The sequence below is a fragment of the Ruditapes philippinarum genome, unplaced genomic scaffold (assembly GCF_026571515.1).
Source record: "Ruditapes philippinarum isolate M1 unplaced genomic scaffold, ASM2657151v2 ctg1717_1_1_1_1, whole genome shotgun sequence".
Classification (NCBI taxonomy): domain Eukaryota; kingdom Metazoa; phylum Mollusca; class Bivalvia; order Venerida; family Veneridae; genus Ruditapes; species Ruditapes philippinarum.
The window spans coordinates 80,591-107,756 of record NW_026854300.1 but is presented as its reverse complement, the minus strand read 5'-3'; the positions used below and the strand labels follow the sequence as shown (position 1 = coordinate 107,756).

Below are 27,166 nucleotides of genomic sequence, written 5' to 3'. Positions count from 1 at the left end.
GACAAGACTGCGCATCCGCGCAGTCTGATCAGGATCCATGGTGTTCGCTGTCAGTTTCTCCACCTGTAATAGAGTTGGTAAGCGAACAGCATGGATCCTGATCAGACTGCGCGGATGCGCAGGCTGGTCTGCATCCATGCTGGTCGCAAACGCACTATGTTGGTTTTGTCGTGGCTCATATAAACTAAAACCAATTTACAATACTCTTATGGTTTAAAATTATTGGATAAAATTTAGTACCCATTACCCTAAAAGGTTCTGCAGTACTAAAAGCCATTGGTAAGAATCTTTAAAATTATATGGCACTTATGATACATCAACTGAGGTAATATTTCAAATGTCTCGAGATAACATTTCAAATGTCTCGCCAATAAATAAATAAACGTTTTTCTTTATTGCCAACAAATGAATAATAATTATATTTTACCCTAAATGTCTGATATAGTCACAGCAAAGAGTTACTTAAAATACATTTGTTATCGAGTCCTTAAAAGATGTCTTTAATAAGGTTCTTTATACTGGTTACAAACCATGGATTTCTTAAATTTACATTTGACATTAATCCTGTTCCATTTTTTCAATATGGTAGATTTCTTCTATTTTTAAAAATGAACAAATTTCAAGACCGACACCTTATAGCCACTAAGTCAACGCCCACCTCTTGTCTGAATCTACTAATTCCTTAAAATAACCAGGACGAAGCAGTATCGACTCGACATGTACGATTATCGTCTGTAGAAAAAAGCACATTATTCTTGGATTGGAAAGAATCGTTTGCTCTGACAGACTTTACTATGAAATATCTCAGTGAGTGAAACATAGTGTCAGCAAACGTATACTGATTTTATCTGGTATGATCCTTATTATTAGCTTATGGTAAATAAATGATACTCTTTCATTCATTAAATGATAAAATCAAAGGACAACCCAATATTATTTTAGTTAAAAAACATATCTTTATTTCATCAATGCAATTATATAATCACGTAAAAATATTTAATTTAAAAAAAATCAGTATCAGCGCATTTATATTTTTTCTTAAAATATCTAAAATTTTATCATCATAAATAAAAAGAGTTAAAGACAAAATATAATATCTAACGTCAATGCAATATATCCAAATGCTATATATAGCAACGTTTTCGTCACTTCCTTTTCCTGTATGATTATATTGACACGCCCACCTTTAGACTGGTCGTTTTTGTCTTTTAACGAACGTAAACCAGTCTCTTGGACGGCTAATGTGTCTGCAGCGGAATCTGAAACAGGTACATGTAATTTATATTTGGCAATTTTATAAATGTATATATGTAAGTAATTAAAAAACATTTACTATAATGATGTTTCATTCATTTTAGTGCATCCTGTAAAAATTAAATAATTAATGTGCGCAACAATTTTAACTAATTGCTACATCTTGAATGAATGACTAATTCTATAAAATTTACATTTGAAATTGTCCGCACAGTGTCTGATAAAGGCTTGATTAAAAGAACCAATCAGATGTCTACATGGATAATCTATGGTGGATGATTTGGTACGCTTTTGTGCGTCTAGTTGGCGCTAGCGACAACACGACAAAGCGCCAAACGGCGCGTTGTCGGACTTTGGTCTTGTCGTCATGTCGCTAACGATGCACACCAAACTGCACGTTGTCGTGCGGCGTGTAGTCGCGATGTTACATTGTCGCTCAGTTCAAATCGAAGGATTGGAGCCAGTGACCAAAGTCCAAACAAGACCAAAGTCCGACAACGCGCCGTTTGGCGTTTTGTCGTGTTGTCGTTAGCGCCAGCTAGGCGCACAAAAGCGTACCAAATCAGCCACCATAATAATCTGCTCTTTATATTTGCTTATGCATTAGTCAATTGCAGCTTCATTTGTACGACCCCTCTATCGTTGGTGATAGCGGGCCTTTTGGTTTTTCAAAGCCCTGGTAAATGCACCGCTTTGATACAATCGCTGCTAAAATCGGCTGCGATTTGAAAATTTCCCCAGCTGTTTGTCTGACCGTTTGACACCAAAACAAAAACGAGCGCATTTATCGTGCTGTATGGAGAGACAGATGAACGACAAACATTACTCATTTCACCCGTGCCTCCTTTCTCGTTCTTTACCGGAGATACGATGGCCGAGGCTGCAATTGACAGTTACGTAAAAAAATCTGAAAATCAATCTATTTATTTATTTGAGACACTTGCTCAACTTCTGACGGTGAACATACCTGAATCTATTGCGCTCCATGACCACGCCCCACTATACCCGTGGTTATAAGCCCATGTAAATTGTTCAGGTGACGTCATCATGCCTCCTTTCTTTTGACTAAATTCACCAATTATAACAGGTTTATTCAGTTTATAAACGTCTGCATTAACCTGTGTAATAATTAGATTATGTTATTATGTTATTTATTCACAAAATCATAGTTGAAGATGGAAGAATTCTGGTCAGTTTTTATGTGACTTTCAAATTTCTGTAACATATACATGTGCATGTAAATGTATTTATTTCCGAATGATTATGTGTTAAATTTATAGCCAAAGAAATAAGTTAATACCCATTGAAAAATCAACTAAATTTACAAATTCATTTTCAAACCTGATTAAATTATACATATTATTAAAAAATAAAACACATTTTTGTAAAACTGTTTATATCTATATATTATTAAATGAAATACAAACAAGTCAGTAAGTTAACATGGAAAACAGTTCTTGGGTTGTCCATTCTATTCCATACAAAGTATATTTTTGTTTCAGAAAGTAATACGCACACTCAATTAAGGGGATTTGCTTTCTGAGCATTTATACATTGTGAATATTAATACCTCACAGACTCCTAAAATTATGCTGACAATATTGCGGCTTTTTCTATTGATTTAAAAGGCAGGGCTCGATGCATACAAGATTTCGCTGTCTGAGACTTTTAACATAGTGTAACCGTAAAAAAACGTACATTATCTATATGTGCCTTAATTACATGTAAAATGCTTTAAGATTTTGTTTAACATTTAGCCTGCTGCTGGCAACAGATTCTATAAATGCACCAAATTATAATCTATACCCTACACATCTTTGACGTCTGATCATGGTCTGTTTGCTATTCAGTCAGTACATGTATATTTTGAAATCGGTCCATACTTTCCCTAACAATGATGAATGGTTTTGTCCGGATTGAAAGATGGACAAGTCCATTTAAGATATTTAGGATGGAAAGTGTTTACAAAAGCTCTTACCATAAATGGATCGTGAGGTAGGTATATAAACAACGTATCGTATGTGTGTATTTGATAAAGGTCCAGATGGGCTCCCTGTTGTCCATCACTCGCTAGCTGCAGACAGTGGTCCGAGTAGAAGTTCCGCCGGTCTAGAGCGTTTGTAATTGACTTGTAGGTCCAAGACCCTACTGTGACCAGAGCCTGCAACGAGATAAATATATACGGAAATGTATATTTACACTGAAAAGGATTCAATAAGATATTGAGATATTTAAATGACGCCGACGCAAGGCGATTAAACTCTTGCTGAAGCAATTTATCTATTATAGAAAGAGTGAATTTCTTCACAATTTACAATTTAAGCGTATCTTTAAGAGTATTTGAGAGAGTGGGGGATAGAGCGAGAAATGAAACAATATATTCAAGCTATGCCGGGTGTCCAACTTGCAGTGAAGGATATATTTCTTGCCTGCAGAATGAAGATCAAAATATTAACGACCGTGATTTTTCCACCAGGAGCGTGAAAGTTGTTGAATTTCACTGGTACAAAGAACCTTAAGAATTTCCATCCGCGTGAAGAATATTTTTTACTATCTTATTTCATTTCTGTATACATGTGCACATGAAACTATAAGCTAATTAAAATCAAAAGTAGCAAGCTGTACTTTCATACAGTGACAGAAGGGGTAAAAATTTGGTAAGAATTTTGTAAAATATTAAGGAGTTTCAGTTTAACCATTTAATGTATACATTTGTATGATGTTACTCTAAAATAAAATTTGTATTTTGTTACTCTGAAATAAAATTTGTATTTTGTTACTTTGAAGCAAAATTTAGCAGTTGGCACATCATCAAACACGCTAAATCAGAAAGAAACAAAGGACATTTCAGATCTTCAGATCTAATTCAAAAACCAATACATATAATAATCTTAAGGTTATGAAAGATCAACTTTAGGTTATGAAAGATCAACAACATTTGATAATGAACAGCTATTCAAAGTGATAAACATACAATTATACAATGAATGACAATATTTTGAACAACGCACATAGGTATTTGATTTATCTTTGGACTTGATTTGTCTTGTCTTGTACGCCCATTCTCAATAAAATAAAGCATTTGAGGTTGAAAAATATTAAAAATTTGATGTTGGAATTGTGTCATTTTTTATCGCTGAAGTAAAAGTTTAGGGTATTTTGCAAGTTTGCCAAAAATATTTTGAACAAGAAACTATGATATAACAGGATGGCATTTATTTCGGTAATGACACTGTATTTTTTCGGTAACGTAGATTTCAGATCTAATAATGTAACATATTGGCTGCATATTAATAACAAATGTCTGTAAAATATATCAAAATCTGTAAATTATCTATCTAGAGGGACTTTCTAACCCAGGAAAATTCAAAGAAGTTGGGTACCTTGCTGATTTTCAGTCAATTTCTTCAAAGTTAAATATTCGTAGAAAGCAAAAATAGTCAATTTTGGAAATGATTATTTTATGTCTTCATTCAAAAGATATATATCATATAAAATATATGAGAGGTTGAATGCATACACAAATTTTGTATAAGCAATTTTTTTCAAAACATTCAACTTTCCACTTTCTTAATATTTGGAAAATTTAGTTCTAAGCAGTTCGATATTTATCCCCATATAGGATGTCACGTATGTTTCATTTTATTCAAATGCAAGTAAAGGTTGAGAAAACAATTTTTTTTTTGTAAAATAATTTATATTTATGGATATTATTTTAACATTATTATATATATTAGAATGAAATACGGCCAATAAGCTCTTTGAAGAAACGAATTAGTTGTTGCTGAGAACATCAATATCTTGTACTATATTTTTAACATTTCTGCTGGTACATCAACATATTATTAACATATCTTTCCTTTGTAAAAACAATTTTGTGTCTTCTTACATCTTATACAAGGTAACCGTTACTAACAGGCATGCTAATCCCAACTTTATCTTTAATTTTCAAAAATTGTTGAATTGTAAGTTGGAGTAACGTATGTTTCACACTCGCTCATTTATGAACTTTATCACGGAATTTAAACTTACATGTAAAATCGACTTTTTTATTTAGGAATCAAATGCACATCATTCTATTGTCATAAAAATGCGATTTTATGTTTTTATATATGCATGTGTAAACAATATAAAGTCTGTTTGATAAAAGTAACGTTTGTTTCACTGTGGTTACTTAAACAAGTAAAAACACGACCAAAGTTAACAAAATTTACTTACTAATGTCAAATAGAAGTTAATGTTGATGTAATACGTGCTTTCTGACTTCAATTTCCCTTTTGATAAACTTACTTTAAAACGTTGATAACGTATGTTTCTGTAACGTATGTTTCATTTTTACAATGAAAATGGGTTAAAAATGACACAAGAGCGTTTAAGCCGCCATAATTTGTGGTTAATATATCAGAGTTACACACATTAAGGTAAGATACCTGTAATGGGTATATTTAGGAACCTGATCAAGCTTAATATTTTATCAAAGTACTCTATTTAACTTATTCAATTGCAACTTTTCAAAGACATTTACCATCAAGTTTTCAAATTATAAGCATTTTTATGTGAATACCCCCTCCCACTAAATTGCCCCCCCAAAAGTGGGGGTAGGGGTAAGGAATATATATGAAAAAAAAAATTTGCAGCTTTTACCTACAATGTAAGTGTTTATTATGTTTCAAGACATATATTATGATAACAAAATAACAATAAACTGTTCACAAAATGTATTGATTTCAGCCAATTGACTAAAACCTCATCCAAGATTTCTGAAACTTAAAAAAAACACATAAAAATAGATATAAAATAAGGATTATTATTTTTTTTTTTTTAATTTTTGGATTGGGGCAAGCAAATTACTTCTATAACTTTTAATACTCTTCCATAGCAATCAAAATATGGAAATTTCATGACCTCTTTCCACATTACTTTTTTGACAAAAATGTGTTTTACAAAATGATGTAAAAATTTTTCCAAAACAAAAATGTACAGCATAGCTGTTACCTGTCTTACTTATCTCTTGGAAAACAGCAGATTTTGTAAAATATGATTACTTATGTGTTTTTCTAAACAGAGGCTATCTTAATAAATGTACAGTCATTTAAATGAAATCTTCAAATATTGTTTTATAATATTTGTCATGTTCACATTCTCAAAAATTTCATTGCGACATTTGATCATCCATTATACCAATGAGATTTTAACAGTCAAATATAATGTTTACCAATAATCAAAGTGCATATACACACAGCAATGACTAATTGCACATGTTTCGTTTATTCTGGAACTTATTTTTCTGAAACACAATTTCAAAGTTGAAAATTCTAGGTGGCGACAGTAACGTATGTTACATTTTAGGGCATTAATGGTACTTGTAAAAGAAAAATAACAGATAGAAATGTAAAACTAAGAGTGTCCCTATTAGACAAAGTGGCAGCCACCTATCTAACGACATTTTGACCTCAAGAAAAACCTTCGTATAAGAGCTACCCAGTGGAACATCAAATGCTGTGTTTAATTGAGAATGAGCGTTACATAAATGCTATCTAGATTATTTTTATGTTAATATAACCATACAAAGGTAACAAAACAGGTTGAGAAAATCATGCCATACAGTAGAATGGGTAATCTAAATTTTGAAATAATAATAATAATAATAATAATAATAATAATAATAATAATAATAATAATGCTATTTTAAATAAAGTTGAGAGGTCAACGATTCTATATAAAAATGTTAGTTTGCGTACATATGAAGTCGGCTAACATATGAGTTTCAATAAAAAGTTGTACATGCAACTTTTCACTTCCCCTTGGAGCGTGCACGTCGCTAAGAAGGCGGGGGGGGGGGGGCATCGGCAGAGGCAGAAAATCTGAAGACTTGAAGTGGCGCAAAAAGATCAGAACTTGTACTGCGGACCAGCTGCCGTTGTCCTGACTAATGCCGAGGAGAGTGGCCCTATAAAGAAGGCAGTTAGTTAACAAAGACGTAATACTAGGGTGCGTGAGCCCGACGGCTTGAAATGCAGGTCCTTTGTTTAATGTTTGTGGAATATTATTATACAAATGTGTCAGCGCACGGTTTGAGTTTCAGTGCGCGTGAAGAATATTTTGTGATCAATTTTCTTTTTGTACATGTTTAAATGAAAAAAATAACCATAAAAGAAACAATCAACAGGAGTGGCAAGCGCATACAAGCAGAGTGGCGCAGTGGAAGCGTGCTGGGCCCATAACCCAGAGGTCCGAGGATCGAAACCTCGCTCTGCTAATATTTTTATTCTGTTTAATTAGTTAGTTAGACCAGTGGAATTTTATCATACAAATGTGTCAGCGCACGGTTTAAGTTTGAACCCGCGTAAAGAATATTTTGAAATCAATTTCATATTTAATTCAAGATATAATTAGCATACGAGAAACAATAAACAAGAGTTGCACGCACATACAAGCAGAGTGGCGCAGTGGAATCGTGCTGGGCCCATAACCCAGAGGTCCGAGGAGCGAAACCTCGCTCTGCTAATATTTTTATTATGTTGAATTCGTAAGTTGGACTAGTGGAATTTTATCATACAAATGTGTCAGCGCACGGTTTGAGTTTGAACCTGCGTGAAGAATATTTTGAAATCAATTTCATTTTTAATACAAGAAATAATTAGCATACGAGAAACAATAAACAAGAGTTGCACGCACATACAAGAGTGGCGCTGTGGAAGCGTGCTTGGCCCATAACCCAGAGGTCCGAGGATCGAAATCTCGCTCTGCTAATATTTTGTAGTGATTTATTAATTCTTTTCTTTTATTTATTTATTTATTTATTTATTTTAATCATTTTCGCAGCCACGTATACTTCGATTACACTTTTTCAATAGTGTGTCTTGTGAAAAAATATTTAAACAAATCAATGAAAGTATGTCCTACATGTATAGTCAATTATCAGTACATGTATACATTTTAAGCGCAAAATAATGATAACAATTTGAATTTGAAGGATGAGGTCAAGTAGCTCGATGCTTTTCGCGCGAAAAAAAAACAACAACAACAAAAAAAACATTCTGATGATATTGGCAGTTATTTGCAAACAAAAATTAAAGGAAGTAAAATAATTTGGATATTCCTTAAACACTGCTAGAATTAAATTTAAGTATTGCCTGACGTTCATGTCCTCACTCTCTCCCTTATTATACCTGTAGAAACTGCTGATTTTTTTTTTTTTTAATAATTAAGCCCCTATTATGTTAAATGTTTCAACAGTGGTCCTAAAACATATTTAACAAAAGATAATGGCTCAGTATTAAACTGAAGAGGGAAAAGAGAGAAAAAAAAAAAGAAAGAAAAAGAATTAAAGGTACAAAAGACAGTGAAAATTTCTTTACACAAATTTTGAAAACATTTAAGATCGTTTAACATTCATAACATCTGCATATTTAGTAACTTTGAAGCTATATTTAGCCTATGGCAAAACATCAAACATAGTTATCATTGATCATTTTAGTAGTAAAATCGATATTGGATTTCATGTGAAGTAGGCCAAACTACGATTGTCAATAAATAGTTCTACATGCCCAAATAAGGTATGAAAGCAGAGTGGCGCAGTGGAAGCGTGCTGGGCCCATAACCCAGAGGTCCGAGGATCGAAACCTCGCTCTGCTATGTTTTTTTCAATCGTTAAATTCACATGCTTAACACACAAATCACTATAAGAGTTAAGGGATTTTAAATGACGAATATCATTGAAATAGCCGTTTTAAATCTTTTGTCTGTTCGCACACTGCGACTAAAAATTTCGGTCTTAAAATGTAAAATGAATATAATCCAACTTACAGGTATGAAATGATATGAAATAGCAACAACCCGTAGCAGACTGTATTAAAAAAGCTTTAATATCTATTAATAAATAAATAAATAAATAAATAAATAAATAAATAAATTAATTAATTAATTAATTAATTAATTAATTAATTAATTAATTAATTAATTAATTAATTAATTAATTAATTAAATAATTTATGGTTTATAACGTTTCGTTTGTTTTTTTTTAAAACGCTTGTATTAGGTTTTATTGATATATGTGAGAAGTTTATGTGCTATAATGAACAAATTAAACAATTTATTTAGATATTTTGAGCTCCACATAAAAATGTATGTACATGTACTTCCATCAAGTACACTAAGTCCAATCGTTCATTATAGATCCTCCGAGCAGAGCACATGGACATGATGGATACATCAATTGGTAAGGAACAAAAAAAAGATAATGTGGTAAGAAATTATCGAGTTTCTATGATATTGCTTATTTAAGATAAATATATGGGTCATGCTGCTCTCGTTTGATTCCAATGGTTATCTCACATTCGCCATAGCTTCGTCAAATTCTTAAAATATTCTCTACAACTGCACTAGTTAGAAAATACTAAAAATTAGTGACATGATTCAATATTTTGACAAGAAGGCAAAGTTTTCGGCATTTGTTTCGTTAAAAAATGTTCGCATAATCCTGGTATTTAAAATATATGTATATTTGAAGACCCAGGCATATTATTTTGTACATGGGATCTATATATCGACTAACCATTGAAGACCAATTATCAAATCTATATATTCAGTATATTATCCTATCCCTACTAAAACAGACAATGATAGGATTTTTCTGCCAGCATTGCGCCTGATCAGCCGGAACATCCGTGCAGTATAGGCTCTATACTGTTGACCGACCAACTTCAAATTTTCATCTTGATATATCCAAAATTGTTAAAGGCCCATTATGCACCAGAAATGTTTTATTTCTATTTCTAAAAAGCTTTTTATTTTTGCTGTACTTTTCTAGTTTCCAAACAGATTGGCCAATTACCTGACCTTTTTTCTTCTGTTGCTATTGGGTTATAAAATAATTACAGTAATTGAATATTTTACATGGAAGTCAAACTACTACTTTGTTTACATTTTGTTACTTTTATGAATTGCAGCTACATTCTTCTGGTAACAAGCATCTAACATGCTCTAAAACCATTATCTAAATGTTGTAAAAATCATGTTTGCCCTTTCTTAAGAAGTAAAAATGTGTTTAATGTGCCTTCATCACACACCCGTGCCGATTTTGCAACTCCGTAAATATGGTATTGCACGGCCGTGCATATATTTTGACGTGACGTCATTAGCGTTATACAAACATAGTGTAAAGACGCGCTATATGTTAGCTTTAAACTATAGGAGCGTCAATGAAAAATGACTCTTATTTCACTTTAAACGGTCTTTATTTTGGGTTTGTGATAAATAGAATATTAAATTCGTGTAAGTTCATTACTGAATTTATTGCACTCGTTGAATAAAATAATATTATGCTCGCCAGAGGCTCGCAGAAAATAATTTTATTCAACTCGTGCACTAAATTCAGTATTGAACATACACTCATTCAATATCCTCTATTTAATGGATAGTACAAAAGTGGTAGTTGGATAAGTTATAGAACAAAAGAGGTAGTTGGAAAGTTATAATACAAAAGTGGTAGTTTCAGCAGGGTTATGAACTTATTACATGTGTAGTGTTTAAAACAATATATATAATAAGATAAGTTTTACTGATAAATAAAAATTGACATATTGTTTAATATAGCTTTAAGGCAAGTCAAAAATAAATATGATCGGTTATCAATATCATAAATCGATTTTAATTATCAATATGATAAATCGATTTTAATAACTGGTATCAAGAGCAGAGTGGCGCAGTGGAAGCGTGCTGGGCCCATAACCCAGAGGTCCGAGGATCGAAACCTCGCTCTGCTAAGTTTTTTTCCCAGTCGTTAAATTCACATTCCTATATAATACACACACCACCTTGTTAGAGTACATGTTGAATAAGGAAATTTAATGACAGGGACATTTATAATGAAAAAATAAAACTGTTTCATTATCTTGTTTGTTCGCACACGGGTCATCAAAGTCTTACTGGAGCAATAATTTTAATTTCCGTCTCAACTGAACTTCAGTGCTCACAAAATTTATAAACTGAAAATAATACAACTTACAGGAATGAAATAATACGAAATAGCAACCACCCATAGCAGACTATATCAAAGAATCTTTAAAGAAAATACAAAATAAAACATTATTATTTAAGTAGCATCACTATGGCCAGCTACAATGTATATACAATATATACATACATGTATCTAGGTGGGTAAAATCTCTTATTTGTCGTATATAATTAAAAACGCTAATTTGTATTTGCCGTAGTTTTTGGCCTTCCGCGTTTATTATTCATAAAAATATAATCAGACAAAACAAGGGAAATGACGTATATATCTAAAATAGATCTTCTTTGCTGGGCCCATGACCCTGAAGTCCTCACTCTGCTTTCATTCATTCATTCATTCATTCATTCATTTATTCATTTATTTATTCATTTATTTATTTATTTATTTATTTATTAATTATTTATTTATTTATTTATTTATATATTTACGGTCAACGATTCGCACCTTTTGTTTTAAAAGGCCTGCATGAGGTTTTATTGATATACATGTATATTATTAGTTATAAAGATCGTTGACAGGTTATATGGCACCATATAAACGGCTATTTGTAAATATAACCTGAGCCGTTAGGCGAGGGTTATATTACAAACAGCCGTTTATATACGGCCATATAACCTGTCAACAATCTTTATAACGTATTTATAATACAACAGGCATCATTTTTAGAGAAAAAAAGGAAGATTTCTTCATGAATCGACAGCAGCCGTGTATATAAAACTATATAAACGTCACGATTATCCAATGAAAAATGACGTTACAAACGTGCAGTATTATAAGATAAGATTATATGCTGATATTACCAAATATACAATTCATTTGGATTTTAAGACGTTTTGAGCTCCAAATGTCTTGGTAGTGGTAGTTGGAAAAGTCAGTTTAAGAATTTAACTATATAGATATTTAAAATTGAATGAACTAACCAATTCATAAATAAAAATTGACATAATGTATATTGTTTGACAGTGATAGCTTTAAGGCAAATCAAAAATCAATAATGATCAGTTATCAATAAAATTTATCGATTTTACCATCCGGTATCAAGAGCAGAGTGGCGCAGTGGAAGCGTGCTGGGCCCATAACCCAGAGGTCCGAGGATCGAAACCTCGCTCTGCTAAGTTTTTTGCCAGTCGTTAAATTCACATGCTGAAAACACACACCACCTTGTTAGAGTAAATGTTGAATAAGGAAATTTAATGACAGGTACAATTAAAATAAAAAAATAATGTTTCATATCTTGTTTGTTCGCACACGGGGATCATCAAAGTCTTACTGGAGCAATAATTTTAATTTCCGTCTCAACTGAACTTCAGTGCTCACAAAATTGACAAACTTAAAATAATACAACTTACAGGAATGAAATAAAACGAAATAGCAATCACCCATAGCAGACTATATCAAAAAATCTTTAAAGAAAATTAAAAATAAAACATTATTATTTAAGTAGCATCATTATGGCCAGCTACAATGTATATACAATATATATATGTATATACATGTATCTAGGTGGGTAAAATCTACATTTGTCGTATATAATTAAAAACGCTAATTTGTATTTGCCGTAGTTTTTGGCCTTTAGCATTTATTATTCATAAAAATAAAATCAGACAAAACAAGGGAAATGACGTATATTTATATTAAATAGATCTTCTTTGCTGGGCCCATGACCCTCAAGTCATCACTCTGCTTTTATTCATTCATTCATTCATTCATTCATTCATTCATTCATTCATTCATTCATTCATTCATTCATTTATTTATTTATTTATTTATTTATTTATTTATTTATTTATATTTATTTATTTTACGGTCAACGATTCGCATCTTTTGTTCCAAAACGCTTGCATTAGGTTTTATTGATATATATGATAAGATTATATGCTGATATTACCAAATATACAATTCATTTGGATTTTAAGACGTTTTGAGCTCCAAATGTCTTGGTAGTGGTAGTTGGAAAAGTCAGTTTAAGAATTTAATCATATTAATGATTAAAATTGAATAAACTAACCACTTGTTTAGTGTTAAAAGCAATATAAATAAGAAAATCGATTATACTGATAAATAAAAATTGACATAATACCATCTTGTTAGACAGTATACTAGCATTGAGGCAAATCAAAAATCAATAATGATCAGTTATCAATAAAATTTATCGATTTTACCATCCGTTATCAAGAGCAGAGTGGCGCAGTGGAAGCGTGCTGGGCCCATAACCGAGGATCGAAACCTCGCTCTGCTAAGTTTTTTCACAGTCGTAAATTCACATGCTTAATACACTAACTTGTTAATATACATGTTGAATAAGGAAATTTAATGACAGGTACAATTAAAATTTAAAAAAAAACTGTTTCATATTTTGTTTGTTCCGCACACGGGCCATCAAGGTCTTACTGGAGCAATAATTTTAATTTCCGTCTCAAGTGAACTTCAGTGCTCACAAAGTTTATAAACTGAAAATAATACAACTTACAGGAATAAAATTATACGAAATAACAATCACCCTTAGCAGACTATCTTTATATAAATCTTTAAAGAACATAAAAAATAAAACATTATTATCTAAGTAGCATCATAATGGCTAGCTAAAAAGTATATATTATATATACATGTATACACACATATATACATATCTAGGCGGATAAAATCTCTAATTTGTCTTTGCTGGACCCATGACCGTCCTCTCACTCTGCTTTTACTAATGAATGAATGAATGAATGAATGAATAAATGAATGAATGAATGAATGAATGAATGAATTAATTAATTTATTCATTCATTCATTCATTCATTCATTCATTCAATTTATTCATTTATTTAAAAAATAAATTATTTATTTATAAATTTATTTATCTATTTATTTATTTTACGGACAACGATTCGCATCTTTTGTACAAAAAGGCTTGCATTAGGTTTTATTCATATATATAAGATTATAATTATGCTGATATTACCAAATATACAATTCATTTGGAGTTGAGCTCCAAATGTCTTGGTAGTGGTAGTGGAAAAGTCAGTTTAAGAATTTAATCATATTAATGATTAGAATTGAATAAACTAACCACTTGTTTAGTGTTTAAAGCAATATAAACAATAATTTGTAACAGAGTTACCAACGTCCCCCGCCTCGGGGAAGTTTTATATGAAGCATAAAATTGCGCAGCGCTATTTCAAAAGATTGAGGTATGGCTGTCAGGACTTTCATTCAAAAATTATGATCAATGCTAGATCTACAAATGCAACAATGAATTTATTAAAGAAATACAACTAAAATGAAACACGGAATGTAAAATTCTATCATGTTAACCTTTGACCTCTAAGGGTGACCTTGACCTTAAAGGTAGGGGTGATGAACTGGTGTAGTGTATGACATATCATCTAATTAATATTATTATCTGTGCTAAGTCATTTCAAAATCCCTTGAACTATGTAGAAGTTATAGATCGGACACAAAATATACCCTATAACAGACTATGTCAATCTTTGACCTCTAAGTGTGACCTTGGAGGTAGGGGGCCAATGTTTTGCACCTGACATATCATCTTATTATTGTGATTATTTGTGCAAGGTATTTCTAAAATCCCAGGTTATGGACTGGACACAAAATATAGCCCATTACAGAGTATGTAAATGTTTGACCTCTATGTGTGACCTTGACCTTGGAGGTAAGGACACATGCGTTATGCATGACATATTATCTTATCATTGTGACTATTTGTGCCAAGTATTTTCAAAATCCCTTGATCTATGAAGAAGTTATAGAAGGGACACAAAATAAACCATATAACAGACTCTGTAAACCTTTGACCTCTAAGTGTGACATTGACCTTGACCTAGGAGGTAGGGGTGCAGGTGTTGTATCTGACATTTTGTCTTATTATTGTAACTATTTGTGCCTAGTTTTTTCAAAATCCTGAAAAAGTACAAAATATACCCTAAAACAGAATACGTAAACTTTTGACCTCTAAGTGTGAACTTGGGAGGTAGGGATGCAGATGTTGCGCATGACACATTGTCTTACTATAGTGAATATTTGTGGCAAGTATTTACAAAATCCTTTGATCTATAAAAAAGTTATGGAACGGACACAAAATATACCCTGTAATAGACTATGTTTATCTTTGACCTCCAAGTGTGACCTTGACCTTGGAGGTAGTTGACCAGTTGTTGCGCATGACACATTGTCTCATTATTGTGAACAATTGTGGCAAGTATTTACAAAATGCCTTCAAAGATAAGAAAGTTATGGACCGGACACAACATATATCCTCAAATAGACAATGTTGACCTTGAATGAGCAAGTGCGACCTTGACCCTGGAGGTAGGGGTCTGGTTGTTGGGCATGACACATCGACTTATTATAACAAACATTTGTGCCAAGTTATTTCAGATTCCATTGATAAATGAAAAAGTTATGGACCGGACACAAAATATACCCTGTAATAGACTTTGTTAATCTTTGACCTCCAAGTGTGACCTTGACCTTGGAAGTAGGTGACCGGTTGTTGCGCATGACACATCGTCTCATTATTGTGAACAATTGTGGCAAGTATTTACAAAATGCCTTCAAAGATAAGAAAGTTATGGACCGGACCTTGACTTGAATGAGCAAGTGCGACCTTGACCCTGGAGATAGGGGTCTGGTTGTTGGGCATGACACATCGACTTATTATAACAAACATTTGTGCCAAGTTATTTCAGATTCCTTTGATAAATGAAATGATATGTTGACAATTTTATAGTTCCTTATAGTGCATATTATGGTGCTAATACCTTAAAAAAATGACAAAGTTATGGACTGGACACAAAAGTGTGACGGACGGACAGACGGACGGAGCCTATTACTATATCCCCCTTTTTTCTTCGAAAAGGCGGGGGACAATAAGATAATCGATTATACTTATAAATAAAAATTGACATAATACCATATTGTTTGACAGTACTAGCTATGAGGCAAATCAAAAATCAATAATGGTCAGTTATCAATAAAATTTATCGATTTTGCTGTACGGTATCAAGAGCAGAATGGCGCAGTGGAAGCGTGCTGGGCCCATAACCCAGAGGTCCGAGGATCGAAACCTCGCTCTGCTAAGACTTTTTGGGTATTTTGAAAATATTTCTTCGCGGGACCTTTGTTGTTGTTGTTGTTGTCTTAAATATTTTAAGCTTCATCTTTACTATCCGTCAAAGTTCAGAACTGTTTACTATTTAGTGAAGATGTGTTAGCGGCCGGACAGCCCGGTAGACATGCGTAACGGTATTTTGAAGGTCCCGGGTCCTTAAAATTACTAGCATGGGAAATGTGGATTCCTGAACATACTTTGTGCATTTTTATTCAAATTAGACAAATTCCGAAAGAATTTCCCAGATTTCAATAAAGTTTTGCACAAAAAAAACAACAACAAATTACGCAAAGATAAGCATATTATAATTATATCTTTAAATTGTATATATTCATTTTTTGTATAGTCATAAAGCCATACCATAAGAACGCTCTATTTAAACATACAAACCTTTGTGTCTTCGCTGTGTATTGCACTAGCCTGGAGTCCAATAAATCTAAGAAAGTTTTTCAGTGGAATGCTTTGTTTTGTCCAGTCAGCAAAGTCTAACAGATGTATCGTTGATGTATCGAAACAAGGTTCTGTTTTGTCTTCTTTTTCTAAAAAAAAATATTTACGCGATTAGTTCATGGTACTTATGGAGCACTTCTTTGTGTTATTGTAAATGGAGTAACTCATAACTGAAATATATTTTTCAATTACGAAAATCAAAGGTGTAAATAAGCAAACAACGTTAAGTTACGGCAGTTGAAGTCAAATTAAGGCAGTGACCGACAATTTATGCCCTTGGTACTTTAATTTCTTCGGGATATTAATTGAACATTTTTTTCCACCTTCACAGCACATTAGTCCAGCACGAAGACAAAAAATTGCAATCATGTCCTTACAAAACCTACTACATACCCAGTGTGTGGTGCCGTTATCTGTTGCAACGGCGCCAAATGTCGCACTTGCCCCTAAAAATCGCGTTATTGTCGCTAAATGTCGCAACCGCCGCTAAATGGCTCGAAATATATTTTGCCGTTAAATGTCGCAGTGATGACGTTAAAATTTTAATGTCGCACCAATTTCACTTACAGTTAAATGTCAAAAGACTCTCGTCAAATGTCGCAATATCTAATTTCATGATTAACAATTGGTATTATATAAATAAACGTTATGTAAGTGATCTGGATCAGAAAGGACAGGATTTGCTGTGATGTACAAAATAATGGGTTAAAATTGACAAAATAATTGGTTGAAATTGAAGTCGTCTTAATCGGTATTAAAAAATGACGACCATAATTTATGCCATAGAACCCCTTGGTACTAGAGCGCACATGTACGTTTTTTTTTCATTTAGCAATCCAAATGTCGTGGATTCGAGCGATAACATCATGTCGAAGACTCGATAAATAAGCCAATTATCCTGTCTCCGCCGGCGAAAACACGACGATACAACACATATAGGGCGCCAATACGAAGATTTATTCCCGCCGACACGATATTTCTACAGAAGACGATTTCGTGTCTTTGTCTATTAAATATCCTTATTTCGCCTAAATGTATAGTGTCTCCGTGTCGGCGTCCTCAAAATCGATGGCGAAGACTCCGTAAGTGGGCATAATACCGTGTCTTCCTGTCTTCGCATTCGACTTTTGAGGGGCGGAGACACATAGAAACGAAAAGGCAGAAACCGGCCACCATAGACTATAGTATTTTAATGAATGCCTCAAGGTTAATATTAGCAACAAAGTGTGAAACATATCTCCATATTTAATTCATTTAAAACGTATTTGAAACGTTCATGTTTCGAAAAAATAAAATAATTATTTTACATACATAAAATGAAAAGTAGAAACATCTGTAAACTCAAAATTTTCTAATAAATCACATATGATCTTTTTAAAATTTCATAGCTGATTTAAAAGGACGAAAACTGATCACCTACTTGTTAAGCGTAACTATATAATGTTGTATATAAACCAATTAAAGACATATCGATTAAAATTATGCCTCCTTATCAATAAGGAAATGGCATATTTTCAGTCTGCCTTAATAAAAGGGCGGACAGCTCTTTGTCCCTTTCTCGTAAGAGAAGGGGGAATCCTGTGGTGCGTGTATGTGGTCGCACGGTCACTTCCCGTACATGACCTCTATGCATGTATGTGGTCGCATGGTCGAAAATCTCTGATAAAATGGCAACTTTCTCTTTAAGTGTTTTGTTTCTTAAAAAGCTCCAAATACCTATATATTAACCTGTTGTGAAACTCCTAATTGTTATTTTTTATACAAAGAACAAATATATTTTTCCTAATAATTTTTTTAACTTCTACTTAGTAACCTTACTTACAAAGTCCCTTTTAATTTTTAGACATGAAAATGTCACACCAACACAGTAGTCATAAAGCGACTTTGAAGCTTTACTTGTGGGGAAGATCTCTGATGCCCCCCAGTGTTCCAACTGGAATCAAAGTAGAACCATCGACGTTCTGTCAGCTTGCTGGCCGGATAGCATCCTCACAATCCTGAATCCTAGCGGGATTCGTGCAACCACAGCGGTGAGTGGCAAGTAGATGGACACTAATCAAGTTACAAACTTGCAAAAAGTCAACAAAGCAATATACATAGCATGTTGATCAGTTGCACACTATATACTTTAATCCATGTTTTCGTTTTTTTTACATTTTACTTTCAAACAAAAAAAGGACTTTTAAAGAGAATTGGTCTAAGATGGAAAGAATGCAACATCATAAATATAAGCATCATGTGTGATAACAAACCATGAGGTGTTGATCAGAAGATGTTCCAGAACAAGATATTAGAAATTCATCATATAAATGTCATATTAACCACGTAGAACGTGATAAACATATATATTTCGTTCAAGAAATATTTTATAAGAAAACGTTTCGATTATCTTTTTAAACAATACTTGAAACATTTAATTTGTTTTCAAATTGTGCCATTTGTAGATCAGTCCACTTAAAATGCATTTTTCATCTTGAGTCGGCAGATTGATCGAGAAAATTCCTTTATGTCCCAGAGTTACTAAACATATATATATATAAACAATTTCTCAATGTTTATTGTAATTTGATACCACTAACTAACTTAATTGCACCATGACTATACATCTTGCGACATTTAACGGCAGTGCTGCGACATTTAACGGCAAAGGAAAATCGTTCGACATTTAACTTACTATTGCGTCATTCATTGCCAGAAGATTTTGCGGTATTTAGCGAGGGTTGCGACATTTAGCGGCAAGTGTGACATTAAGCAGCGTTGCAACATATAACGGCGCCACACCCAGTGATGTTTATAATGTCATAATTTATAGCAGCACAGCTCCCGATTATTCGAACTGCATTTATAATTATTATTTACAAGAAATTTTAATAACTTAAAACATTGTCAGACATGTAAGCTTACATTCCATATAACTTACCTTAAATGTGTCAAAATATCAACAACAAAAAAATACAATTGATTCCGTTGGAATTCAATGGGTGAAAATTTTGTGATAATCGTACAGTAAATTAAATCCTAATTTAAAAACATAAATATTTGTATTTTTCTTAAAGCCTAAATACATTAAATTTTCGTTTACATTTTAATTTTTTAATCACCTATTTTCTTCATCTGAAGGCCTAAGCGTGCAGCATTAGTGGGTAACAGGAAATCAAACAAACACTGCTTTAGAGTAGGATCTAAGCCTGGACGCTATATATCATAATAAACCCACCCATTAGCATGGATCCCTCCGGTTCGTTAATTATCTCCCAAATAGCCAGTCCTCTTTGTGGCTTCAGCGCACGCACAATGGGAACCAGAGCGTTCGTGATGTAAGACTGTAAAATAGACTCGTCTTTTAGTAACCCCATCAATGGCGACCCTGTAAAATTTCAAGTTTTGACACCTTATATAGACACATACATGTATAAATGTGAACTGCTGGAAAATCTGACGAAATAAAATTTACAAACATAATAATGAGGAAAATAAATTAATCTATATTAATCATCACGTTATAAAATCCGGGTACAGCATTGGACTGTGAATCGGGCAACCCAGGTTCGATTCCCGGACGGTGCAGGTCACTTTCGTTGTGATTGATCATGAAATCTTTTCTAAGGTCATTTGCATCGTATCTCTTGTGAACGTGAAGGCAACTAGTACTGGTAAACTGCTTGACAGCCTGCACAGGAACGATGCGTTGGTTGAACTGTGTTCTGGTAAATTCAAAGTGGCTTACTGCCGTGATCCGGAGTGAAAACTACCAACACAACCACCAATCTGGTACAAAGGGTCACTGTTTGTCCCAGATAAAATACGCTTATATGCAGGCAAGAAATCTAGAAAAGTGTTAAGTTGTGCCAGTAAGTGTCGATTTCGATTTAAAAAAAACTCGAAACTTTCAACGTTTGGAATCAGCAGCAATGAATAACATATAATTTTATATGAGAATGATCGACGATTTAAAAGTAGGTAAAAAATAAGAAATTAGAACATACCTGATGAAAGAGCGGCAGCGTTCCATAATGAAAAAGTTACAAGAATGTTTCTGCTCTGAGCTTCACGAACAAAATCGAGCAAGTCACGTGTTGTATTTGGCCCTGGTCCCGTCACGTGACCTGTTGCGTTAAATGCTGGCGTGTTTCCACCAGACGTATGAACCCACATTCCTTAAACAAATGAAATTTCATAAATTCTAATAATATTAACATCTAAATGTAGGTAACTTATATGAATATTATATACATATACATCGAATGGCTATTTCTCCAGTACAAATACAAAAAAAAACGTACATTCAAATGCTTTCCGTGAACACTGACCAGCGACCATCAAAGAACGTGTTTAACAGGTCTTCTAAGAGACAGTTTTCTTGTTGGTAAATGTATTAATTCTAATATTCATCCGTAAAACACAGAAGTCGTACGAATGAGTTGGACTCTCAAACTAAAATCATCAAAGCATATTTTTATTCAGAATAAATTTTTTGAAGTAGACTAGTATCTTGGTCTTTTTTCTCATGAATAAATATGTAGGAAAATGTGGAATTTCTAGAGAGGAACTTGCGCCAGACCTATTTAAACGATATAAAATACGTACGTGACTCTAGCTAGATCGAGTAAAATTACTAACGGGTGCGTACTATTATCGGGCTATCACGGTCACCATGGAAACCATGTCGACCTCCTGTAACTGTCTATAAATTTCTTATCTAACAATCGTTATCAAGTTTTATCTTGCTGTCTTAGTAAAATAAAACTTCATAAACAAAGTCGAACAACGTACATTGTTAAAGCTTTGCTTATATATAAATGATTAAACCAGGGATAAAGATAGGCGATGAATATTTCTGATACAATTCTGCAAATTGTACAAGTTTTCATTGCAAATTTAATGGCAATAGTAACATTCTTTACACTGGCAAACATTGAACATCCCTGCTCTTAATTACCCACGTTAATAAACATCTTAATCTAGATCTATATATTATACTGTAATCAAATTTATTAAGAAATAAAATTCTTTTATTGTTAATTGCACAATTATTATAAATCATACTTATCGAGTTTCCGCCATTCTCTTTCAATGCATCTAAGGTATGAATAAGATGTGGTTTCGAATTTATGTAACTTTTGTTTCCGAAATCGCTCCCATATTTGTACCAAGCTTGGTTCATTCCTGATAAAAACACCTTTTCGCCATTCAACATCAGGTTTGTTCCGTTTACTGATAAATATTTCTGTCCTTGTATTTTACCACTATAGTTTAATAAAAGGAAACAAAAGAAATCAATTAATTTAGCCATTATAATCACTATTTGAGTGTAGATCTATAATTACTTTAAATGGCACATGGTTCGTTTGTTTACTTCCCCATTTCTATTAATAGCTGTCATGTGATATCTGTCACGTGGTTACTATGCCAACCTGTAAACCAAAATGGAGTACACAGGAAGCTCCTACGAAGGGGATCGTAAAAATGGAAGGTTAGTTTTCGTTCTGCAAAGCTTTTTAAACAGTGATTTTATATAATTTCGAATAAGTTATACATAGAGAATTAAACATGCAAATATTTCTTTTAAAGTGTTTCATAATTTTGATATAAAAACATAAACGTTGCATTGTTTTCATTCCCCACCCACCATCAAACTATTGTCATTTTTAATATGATTCAGAGAGGATTTATTTATTTATGATTTTTGTTTTTCATTTCCAAAACAATTATTTTATATGTATGCTCAAATGAAAGACTTATTAATAGACCGGAAATTCCTGTTACTAGCATGGTTAATATAGGCTGGGACAAAAATATTTAAGGCAAGGGTGCTATCATTTGCAAATTTGTAATGCCATTCATTTTTGTTTTTAATTCCTTTGCTAATCTGCTTCATATCTGGGGCTTCTCCCCCGAACCACAGTTTCTCCCTCACTTGATGTGCAATTTGTGCAATGTGCAAGCCAGTGCAATTTAACTCTAGGACCTTTGTTGAACTAGTGAATTATATTTTCCGACAAAATTGTCATAAAAATGTGCACGCAAAGCTGTCAGCCGTTAAAGTGGATGGTAACCATATGTAATTGAATATCATATCAAATTGTAATACTGTTACATTGTTTTTTTTCAGGTTGGAAGGAAATAGTAAATATACCTTTCCGACTGAGACCAGATATGAAGGAGAAATGAAAGATGGAATGTTCCATGGAAAAGGAACACTGTATTTCCCAAATGGAAGCAAGTACGAGGCAACTTGGGAAAAAGGATTAGCTATAGAGGTACTTCAAGGAAAATATCTTATACCATATAACAATAAAAGTTTAATGGATCATGTCTTAAAATATGAACATTTTCTAATCCTTTTTATACAGATTAGCATTAAATATTGAGCAGTAAGAATGATTAACAATAGTAATATGATAAGAGAGTGAGGGCCTATTGGTTAAGGTGTCTGTTTCTAAACCCTGGTGTCATGTGTTCGAGCCTTACATCTGTCTACCCGATATTCACGAGCAATCAAGACTGACTTTAACTAAGAGAAATAGTCTTGAACATTGTCACAAGCATGTTCCCTCATTTGACACCAGTACTGGTAAGTTCCAGTAAACAGACTCATCACTGGTTAATAAGTGCATTATTTTTACTAAATAAAGATAGGACTTAATTTCAATAAAGTAATAATTTCTTTCAAATATGTATTTACTAGATCTACCAAGTTATTATTCAAGATTGATTTTTTTTCATTAAACGCCATACATTTATAAATGAAATAATGCATCAAATGATGAGCTAAGTTAAAACTTCCTAAGGCTGATAGTATCCATGTTTTTCTAGGGTAAATACACATTTTCTGATGGATTACCATATGAAGAGGAGAATTGGGAATATTGTGATGGTTATGACAGAAGATTTTACACAGAGATTAAAAATGGACTCAAGCCAGCAGGTACAGTTTTAAATTTATTACCATCCAACATTAATCTGCTGAATTTTTTAAATGGATTCACCTTAATCTTTGAATTTGGAACATTACATTCAAAGTTGATGGGATTTCAAAAATACAAATATTCAGCTATCAACAGTTATAATAAAACCTGGTCAAATGAGAAATTAACTTTAATCAGGAGACAAAGAACTCAGAAGTTTGCTTGATTGCAACAGTAATAATTTCAATTTCGGCAGATTCAGGTTTAAAAAAAACATCAACTTAATTTTCAAGGTGCTTCTTTTTATTAAAAAAGGTTAACTTCTACATCTTATGCTGACAAAGAATTCTTCTAAAGTATAAAATGTTCATTTTCCTGGAAAATTCTGCAAGAGTTTATGAAACAATATATATTTGGAGAGAAAAACAACAGCAATAAATCTTAGTAGCAGGGGCCATAATTTTGTTTGCAAGGTGCAAAAGAACTAAAAGAGTAATCTCCCTTCTGCAAATTTGAAATTGTTCAAGTTGTAGATTAATTTTGTTTTCTTTAATTTACGACATTTGTTTTTTTTAGGTCGTTCTCAGTTGACCAATCGTGTTCCCCCTCGTGATATACCAGAAGGCTGCTATGATTGTGGCGATGGTTTCTACGATCCAAAGACAAGAGTTGTTGTTGATTATAACCAAAAATTCCTCAGAAATGCAGGTTAGTTTATCTTGAACAGTTATCTTGATTTTGTATTATTTTAGGATATTTCATTTCCCAGTTTGGGTGTCCATGGCCAAGTGGTTTAAAGGTTGTTGACTTCAAAGTCAAACCACTTGCCCCTCACCGCTGTGGGTTTGAATCCCGTCAGGGACTTTGGATTCTTTCATGTGAGGAAGCTATCCAGCTAGCTTACGGAACGTCAGTGGTTCTACTCAGGTGCCCATTTGTGCCTGAAATAATGCACCTGAGGTCTTCCTCCACCAGTAAAGCTGGAACGTCGCCATATGACCTATAATGTGTCAGTGTGACGTAAAACCCAATTAAACAAACAAACATTTTCCAGTTATTTAATTAATTATCCCCAATCTGCTGGATTTGCACAGCTTTAAATTTGTAACAGTACATTCAAAATATAAGAACTATTATCTATTTCAAAGTCAAAGTACAAAAATTGAGCTACCAACAGTATATTGTCCGGTCAGACTGCAGTGAAGTGCACGCTGGCCTGGCTCTATATTGGTGACACATGCCAATCACTTTTGGTTCCAGCAGGGTTGGGGGCAAGTTTACTGTTTATTGATAATAATTTGTCCTTCAATCAATGTCCTCCAGTAAATTTACAATTGCCTTGAATTTTGAATTGTGAAGTCATACTTTGGCAAAAATCGATACTGTTATTATAAAGATATAAAATTTGCTAAACACAGGTGGCCAGTTTTTCCATCACAGTGCTTAATAATATTTTTACAAAGTGGAACAATATTTTTGTATTTTCATAAAAATTTCATAAAATTGGAGACATTATGCTTTAAACCTTATGCATATTACAAGTATATAAATATATCTTTTGAAACACACACACACATGATTCCATTTGTTCTTTTCTAGATGATGATGAACATAACTGGATTGTAAAAACTTGCCGTAAAGGATGGGACGAATACGTAGGATTTAAGCAACAAGCCGTAGTGTGATAGATATTGTGTGCAATCATTATTTTATATCCTCATTTTCAGTCATTCCCTTTATTATGTTAGAATACACCTCAGAACATTTCTATCTCCCAATTACACTACAATGATTATAGACAAATCTTCCATGGTAAAAATGTTTCATATTAAAAATTTAAATGTATAAATAAACGTTTTGAGACAGTTAAGTAATTTACAAGACTACAAATGGTTAAATATTCATATGATTTAAGAATTCATGTTTTATATTATTTTACCATACCTGTGGTATAAACTGTTTTCATTTTCTTTTTTTTTTTGTAAATAAAAATGTAAGAAATGCCTACGCTATCTTAGCTTTTCTTTTTAGTTTCCGAGATTTATAAGCCTGTTTAACCCTTCACCTGCTCGAACCAAGTGACGAGCCTTTGCCATCAGTACAGAGCCATGCCATCTTGCACACCCAAGCAGTCTGGCCAGGCTCAATAATGTTGGCCATTTGATTTCACCAAAATCGATGATGGACAAATCCAAAAATCCAGGCTATATACTATTGCCTGTTTAGTTTTCATCTTGATATCCCAAAATTGATAATGAACATTTCCAAGAATTCAGGCTATACACTATTGGCTCCTAAATAATCATTTTGGTATCCCTAAAATTGATAATGGGCAATTCCAAAAATGAAACTGAAACAACGAAGTCCATTCAAGAAATTCTGCAGGTTTTGGGTTAATCATTACTCTTTGAAAAGGGGAGAGGGGGACTTTGAGTCATTCAATTGTCTGCTCTCAGCCCAGAGATTGTGGGTTCAAACCCTACTTGGGTCACGATCATGATTCCTCATTTGATACCTGTACTGGTTATTTCCAGAAAGTGATTAATATAAGTTGCAAGAACTTGTTTGGCAATCAAGCTAAGATAAATATGTTAATTGTTTGACATTAACCTTAACTTAGGTGGCGGCTTGACTGAGTTGTTAACACATTGGACTAGTAATCTAATAATCATTAGCTGCATGGGTTCAAATCTCGACCAGAGCAAGTCATTGTTTCCTTGAGCAAGAAACTTTACACTCATTGCTCAGTACTGGATGGTTCCAGGAACAGATTCGAAAGTTTGTCTTCAAGCTTATAGCTTGCTAGACAAACTAAAATAAATTATGTATAAACCATCTTTACCCAATCATTACTTTCCTTGAAGCCAGGAATATAAAATTGAAAAATAAATTAGAATCCTAAACCATAAGTTGTGGCATGTTCCACACCGGTACCATTAGTACAAAATGGTTAACATGGCTGACTTGAATTCAAATCACTTGCCTCTTACTGCTGAAGGTTTGAATCACTCAAATGCATTTAATCCTTTTCTTTGACAAATCTAAATTTAAGCTACCTTACAAAGGTTTAATGGTTTTACTCATGTGCCACTAATTAGTACAACATAATACATATGAAAATCTTTAAGTAAATTTATTCAATTCTGCACCAAAAAAAAATGTATAGTAAATATCATATAAATATATATTTTCAAACAATTCCTTTCTAGATTTATAATAATGCAATAACAATACCAAAATAACAACACTTTATTTGTATATTTGACATAAATGTTTGTGAAATATGTACCATCACCTTGTGAAAATGCAATATTAACAGTCAACGGCCATGCTAGAATGATTGATCTTAGATTGTGTTAAGTTTGGAGGGTATACCCTCTGTAATTTATAAAATATCCTGGGTAATATATACTTCAA

At 32.9% G+C, this 27,166-nt stretch overlaps 2 protein-coding genes and 4 non-coding genes across 6 annotated transcripts; 5 read left to right on the top strand and 1 right to left on the bottom strand.

Moving 5' to 3' along the window:
• Positions 1-987: 987 nt before the first annotated feature.
• LOC132739736 (mannan endo-1,4-beta-mannosidase-like) lies at positions 988-22,213 on the bottom strand. Its single transcript, XM_060727523.1, has 7 exons — positions 21,888-22,213; positions 20,828-20,998; positions 20,059-20,208; positions 16,782-16,930; positions 3,233-3,415; positions 2,222-2,372; positions 988-1,259 (listed from the first exon to the last, which is right to left on the bottom strand). The coding sequence occupies exons 1-7, from the start codon at positions 22,132-22,134 to the stop codon at positions 1,078-1,080; spliced, it is 1,233 nt and encodes a 410-aa protein (XP_060583506.1). The 5' UTR covers positions 22,135-22,213; the 3' UTR covers positions 988-1,077.
• On the top strand, positions 7,442-7,513 carry Trnam-cau (transfer RNA methionine (anticodon CAU)). The gene has a single exon. It is a non-coding gene; the product is annotated as a tRNA-Met (tRNA).
• Trnam-cau (transfer RNA methionine (anticodon CAU)) lies at positions 8,821-8,892 on the top strand. The gene has a single exon. It is a non-coding gene; the product is annotated as a tRNA-Met (tRNA).
• On the top strand, positions 10,950-11,021 carry Trnam-cau (transfer RNA methionine (anticodon CAU)). The gene has a single exon. It is a non-coding gene; the product is annotated as a tRNA-Met (tRNA).
• Positions 12,315-12,386, top strand: Trnam-cau (transfer RNA methionine (anticodon CAU)). The gene has a single exon. It is a non-coding gene; the product is annotated as a tRNA-Met (tRNA).
• LOC132739737 (MORN repeat-containing protein 5-like) lies at positions 22,199-25,756 on the top strand. Its single transcript, XM_060727524.1, has 5 exons — positions 22,199-22,314; positions 22,954-23,101; positions 23,658-23,769; positions 24,326-24,457; positions 25,349-25,756. Exons 1-5 carry the CDS (start codon positions 22,268-22,270, stop codon positions 25,432-25,434), a joined length of 525 nt encoding a protein of 174 aa, XP_060583507.1. The 5' UTR covers positions 22,199-22,267; the 3' UTR covers positions 25,435-25,756.
• The last annotated feature ends 1,410 nt before the right edge of the window (positions 25,757-27,166 follow it).